Below are 6000 nucleotides of genomic sequence, written 5' to 3'. Positions count from 1 at the left end.
ACTTCTCAATAAGTACTTATTATAGAAGAAATAAGAGGCAAAATGAATCAAACTTCTCTAACAGGTTAAAATCAATTTGTACGCTTGTTCAACTTTTGGAGAAGTAAAATGAGAAAGCTTCTAGCAAAAGTTGAAGTGCATAAGTTTATTACCTCATGGAAAAGGTTTGATTCATTTCATTTATCTTCTTATTTTTCTTTTCCTATAAGTATTTATTGAAAAAATTATCCAAATTAAGCCTAAATCCCAGAGTCAGCAACATATTAGTCATAGCATCTCTGTGCATCAAATCACAACCATTCCAAGCACATCAATTAAATCCACCATAACATTAAGAACAGAGCCAAGAAACACATGGTGGAAAAACACCATCAATTTATGAAACTAAACAGGATCCGTTTCCATTAGGATCCATCCCACCCTGAAAATTCCTAAACTCGAGTCAAATGAAAATTCCTTAGGTACCCTTTACTTTTACTAATTAGTAGCTGACATGTATCCACTAATTGATTAAGGTACTGCTCTCCTTGAATAAAATTCAATTATTCAGCTCAAATTATAATAAAAATAATAATAGCCCACGGATGTTAGTGAGTAGGCAACACAAGTTTAGTTAGTGGGGAAGGACCTAGATTCGATTTTCCCAAAACAAATCCTCGGAAAAGCAACTTGAAGTGTCCTAGGATTTCCCCAAAAAATCAAAGCTTGGGAAAATACATCCGAATAGAAAGAGCCCTAATTAAGATGATTGGTGAAAATTCAAATAATTAAGAATTGAGAGAGTATGAGAAACCTGTTTTAATTTTCCAGTGGTCTCGATCATGCGACCTTGAATTTCAAGGAAAGCCTGCATTTGTGGAAGAAAAGAAATGGTTACAGTGTTACAGAAACCAAAAGGAGAATATATAAGAAAAAATTAGAATATGGAGACACAGCGAAAGAGAGAGTGTTAATACAGTTCTGTTAGCTTCGTCTGCCATTTCAATCCTAAGAAGTTTACACCGCAACTCTCAAAACCCTAAGAATTGGATCAGGAAGACGAAGCCCAAATAAAAGATGCAATCATTAAAGGAAAGGAACCCTTTTGTGCTTAACTTACTCAGGTTTTTTTTTTTTAATATTTTTTTTCTTTCAAATATCCTGAAACACCCAAATTCCCTCTTAAAAAAATCTTATTTAACTTTGTTTAAATCAATTAACACAAATAAATTATAATTTTTCTTTTAAAGTAAATTATGTTACCTCCATCCAAAGGTAATGATATTACTCCCCAAGAATTTTATATGTGAAATATTTTTATTTTTTAAAAATTTAAAATTGAGAATATTAATTTTTCATGTATATTTATCATCTAAAAAATATTTGTGATTTTTCTATAATACTTTTAATAAGGTTGGGTAGTTGGAATCTAAAGAAATGTATTAAATTAAGATTTTAAAATATTTTTTTATTGTAAAAAAAGTTTTATGTTACTCGATCAAGATTTCTTTTTAATATAAAAAAGTCAATTAAGATAATTATGATTTTTTTAAAAGTATATTAAAATATGATAGTATTCAATTGAATTAATCAGGATTTTTTTAAGAATATGTCAAAAGTCTGGTGATATCCAATTAAGACTTTCTTCACTTTACATTATTATTTTTTTCTTATTTTAAAAATAATTTTCCTTCCTTAATAAATATAAATATTGTCCTTTAATAATTTATCTCTTGGTGCAAAATAAAATAATTTATCTCTTGATTTAATTTATGTGAAATTCGTCATGCATATAACACAATTATTATTCATAAGACACATACAAAACACATTCACAATATACAATCCTTAATTGAGATTTCTCTCTCAAAGCATTCTTAAATAGACCAAAGATTGCAGGTCAATCTCTTTACCCAGTAGATAACTCACACCCTAAAGTAAGAATATTCATTTCTCTTTGCCTCGATGAATGTTAGGTGAAAATTGAAGAGTTTCAGGATGATCTCCTTCCCACTCTCTAGTCGGTTCTTCAATTTCATAGAAAAAGCGTAAGCATAGTAGAAATACGTAAAACTTGACTCAATCCTTATAAAACCTCCCTAAACAATATTAACCAAAAGGATGTCATTTCCTCTTAATAAAACTTACTTTAATCGATTATTCTAGTAAGGAATAGTCAATTTCGAAAAACTAACACTTCAACATACATTTCCACACAAATATACTCAAATCAATTATTCAATTAAGTCATTTTGCATAAAAAGATACAAACAATATAAATATATTTCAAACAATTCATTACTCAATATAAGCATGATTCACTTAAGATTCCTAGTTCATTTCTAAGAAGATTAAATGTATCTCTAGGTATTGGCTTAGTGATTATATTAACTGATTGTTTACTTGTTTCTATAAACAACGCTATGCAATCACTTTTTTGAATATGGTCTCTAAGAAAATGATGTTTTTATCTCTATATGTTTAGTTCTAGAATGCAAGATATGAGTCTTAGTTAGATTTATAACACCAGTATTACTAGACCTTAGAGGAATGTTATCTAGTCTTACACCATAGTACATTAGTTGTTGTTTCATCCATAGAAGTTAAGCACAACAACTTCCAGCAACTATGTATTCAGCCTTAACTGTATTTAGAGCAACACAAGCTTACTTCTTACTATGTCATAAAACTAATGCACTCCCCAAAAGATTAAAGTGCCACTAGTACTCTATCTATCTAATTTACATTCAACATGATTAGAATTTGAATATCCTACTAAGCTTAGAGAGACACCCTCAGGAGACCATAATCCAACATCAATAGTTTCTCTTAGATATTTTAGAATTCTCTTTACAATAGTCATATGTGAATCTTTTGGATTAGCTTGAAATCTAGCACATAAGCATACAACAAGCATTATATCAAGTATATTAATTGTTAGATATAATAGAGATCCAATTATACCTTTATACTTTGGTGTGTTTATAGTTGTACCTCTTTTATCCAAATCAAGATTACTTGAAGTTGAAATTGGCGTGGCAACTTCTTTGCCACTTGTCGCAACCCGAAAATTTCCGATCTTGCGACCTATAGTTTAGACATCCTTTTAAAAATCTCATCAATTAAGGAATGCCCGGATACCAGACTAATCCTTAATTAATGGTTTTAAAAAATAGGTTCATGGAGTCGCCACCAATGTTTTACTCAAAACATTGGAAAAAGAAAAGGTTTTTAAAAAAAGAATCCAATAATGGCCTTGATAACCAGAATTGGGTTCGGGGGTCGGTTACGTGTAGGGAAGGTATTAAGCACCCCTACAGCGCCCTCAATCGGTACCCTATGATGAAGTTAACGTGATAAGAATTAATAAATTAAATATTAGATCCCCTTTATTAATAACTATTTACATGTTTGAAATTTAAATTATACAATTAACCCTAAAATGTCTACATGATTATTTTTATTATAACAATATTTATTATAGATAAGAAATAAAAAAAAGAGAGAAAGAGATTAACTGAAATACCTCTTGAATGAGCTCTATTAAATATTCAAAATAGGGAGATTTTAGGTGCTTTGTGGCAACCTTTCACACTACAATGTGCCTCACAAAATCTCAAGAAATACAAAAGAGAGAGAGAAAAAAAGAGAGAAATTTCGAGCTCTAAGGAGTCTGGACGAAATTTGGAGCCTTGAGACCTGCGCTCGAGATTTCTATTTATAGGCATTAGATGTGGGCTGGAACGGCCCGTTATTGATTCGGAACGGCCCGTTCCGGATCCAAACGTTATGTGTTAATTTTGCACCCTAGAACGGCCCGTTTTGAAATCAGAACGGTCCATTCACGAAACTAGAACGACCCATTCTGAAATGAGAATGGCCCGTTTCGTGGTACAAATTAACACTAAATTCCCTTCCCAGAATGGCCCATTCCAAACTAGGTTTGTTAGGTCTTTTAACCTTTTGGAACGGCCCGTTTTGGTTTAGGAACGACCCATTCCAGACCAAGTTTTTTAGGCCCTTTGATTGGTTTGGAACAACCCGTTCTGGTCTGGAACGGCCTGTTCCAACCTACAATTTTTAGGCCTTTTAGGAGTCTCGGAACAGCCCGTTCCAATTCAAGAACGATCCGTTCCGGACTTGGGAACGACCCGTTTTGATTTTGGAATAGTCTGTTCCGGGCCATGAAAAATAGTTGATTCGGGCTTTTGGGCCCTTTGATGTCCTATCTTGTTGTTTGTATCTACAGCTGCCCCTCTTTACTTGTCCTTTGGAGTAGCTGTGTTGCTTTTCCAAAGGCAAGTAAAGACGTAGACATTTCGTCTGGGTCTTCTTCTCGTCTCTGTGTTGATGCTTCTACGTTGCTTCCCTTGGACAGGTGTATTTGCTCGTATCCTCACCCTTTAGAGCAGTTAAGCATTGATTGCGTACTCTATTGGATATCAAGGTTGACAAACTGTACACCTGATCTTCAATTTTCGAGTAGAAGCTCCATTGTTTCTCTTGTGATAATGTGTCCCTTTATTTGTAGCTTGTTTAAGAGAGAGTATTATTATGGTTGGCCTCTCTAGGCCGCCTGCTGAATGGTGAGTATTATTATGCCTGGCCTCTCCAAGCTGCCTGCTAAATGATGAGTATTATTATGCCTGGCCTCTCCAAGCTGCCTGTTGAACGGTGAGTATTATTATGCCTGGCCTCTCCAGGCTGCCTGCTGAATGTGGAGTATTATTATGCCTGGCCTCTCCAGGCTGCCTGCTAATGTTGAATATTGTTATGCCTGGCCTCTCCAGGCTGCCTGTTGAATGGTGAATATTATTATGCCTGGCCTCTCTAGGCTGCCTACTGAACGGTGAGTATTATTATGCCTGGCCTCTCCAGGCTGCCTGCTGAATGGTGAGTATTATTATGCCTGGCCTCTCTAGGCTACCTGCTGATGTTGAGTATTATTATGCCTGGCCTCTTTAGGCTGCCTGCTGAATGCTGAGTATTATTATGCCTAGCCTCTCCAGGTTGCCTGCTGATGCTGATGATGTGATTGCCCCTTTTCTATGGGAGGACGTCTGATGAAGACGATGATTGCTGGTAGGTGGTGCCCTTGTGATGGTGAGAAAAGGAGTAAATGCTGAGTATTATTATGTCTGGCCTCTCCAGGCTACCTGCTGATGATGATGATGTGATTGCCCCTTTTCTTTGGGAGAACGTTTGATGAAGACGAAGATTACTGGTAGGTGGTGCCCTTGTGATGGTGAGCAAAGGAGTTGATGGGTGACAGGGATTCTAGTGTCGCCCCTACCATGTGAGTATTGTGATGCCTCTCCAGGCGCCTTCTTGTGGTGGTTTTTTTTTTGAATTTTGTATCTTTGTTTAGCTTCGGCTTTTTCATATTTGAAGCTTCCCTTTTTATGCTATTTTTCTAAATGTTTCGGCTTTTTCAACATGTACGAAGCTTGCTTTTTTCTATTTTATCTTTTATTGTCATCATTGGTGGAGGGATCCCATCCCATGATGATGTCATTTGCTCAATCTTTATTTATGAGTATTATTTTGGAAGCCACTCCTGGCTTTGGTTAGGAAGTCATTCCTAGTCTTGCCATTTTTTTGATCATCTTTCATTTGGTGAAGAAGTAAGGTGTGGTGGCCTCTTCATGCTTATAGACTTGCTTGTTTGGTCAATTCCATTCTATTCCACTGTTGATATGTTTTTGCTTAGTGGGCACATATAATTACTTGGGGTTGTCGTTTGACACCACTTTGGCTCATGCTCGGCTATTTTTTTACAAAGAAGCTATCATTGTGTTTTAGCCTTTTTGGAAAGTGAAGTGATGACTCGGGGTTGCGCTTTGTTTAGATGATCCCCCTGAGCCGCCTTTCAGTTTTCAACCCAGGTTACTGCTTTAACGTCTTAACTTTTGCCTAGGTCACTTGAGATGTGTTTCCTAGCGGACATTTTTCTTTTGATCTATTCTTTTGCCTAGGTTACCCAATTTTGCTTGTGGGTTGCCTAGCAGATCTTGCCCTAAC

At 35.4% G+C, this 6000-nt stretch overlaps 1 protein-coding gene across 1 annotated transcript in view; it reads right to left on the bottom strand.

The window, feature by feature from the left end:
* Positions 1-1110, bottom strand: part of PFD1 (PREFOLDIN 1) — a 2567-nt gene extending 1457 nt beyond the window's left edge. The window contains exons 1-2 of the mRNA XM_020377876.3: positions 957-1110; positions 794-847 (exon numbers count right to left, since the gene is read on the bottom strand). Of these exons, the coding sequence (XP_020233465.1) occupies positions 794-847; positions 957-980 (78 nt within the window). The 5' untranslated portion in view covers positions 981-1110. The remainder of the gene's footprint in view (positions 1-793; positions 848-956) is intronic.
* Between the last annotated feature and the right edge of the window lie 4890 nt (positions 1111-6000).

The sequence above is a fragment of the Cajanus cajan genome, chromosome 8 (genome assembly GCF_000230855.2).
Source record: "Cajanus cajan strain Asha chromosome 8, NIPB_CcT2T_4, whole genome shotgun sequence".
NCBI classification, from domain to species: Eukaryota; Viridiplantae; Streptophyta; class Magnoliopsida; order Fabales; family Fabaceae; genus Cajanus; species Cajanus cajan.
This window is presented reverse-complemented; position numbering and strand designations above follow the sequence as displayed.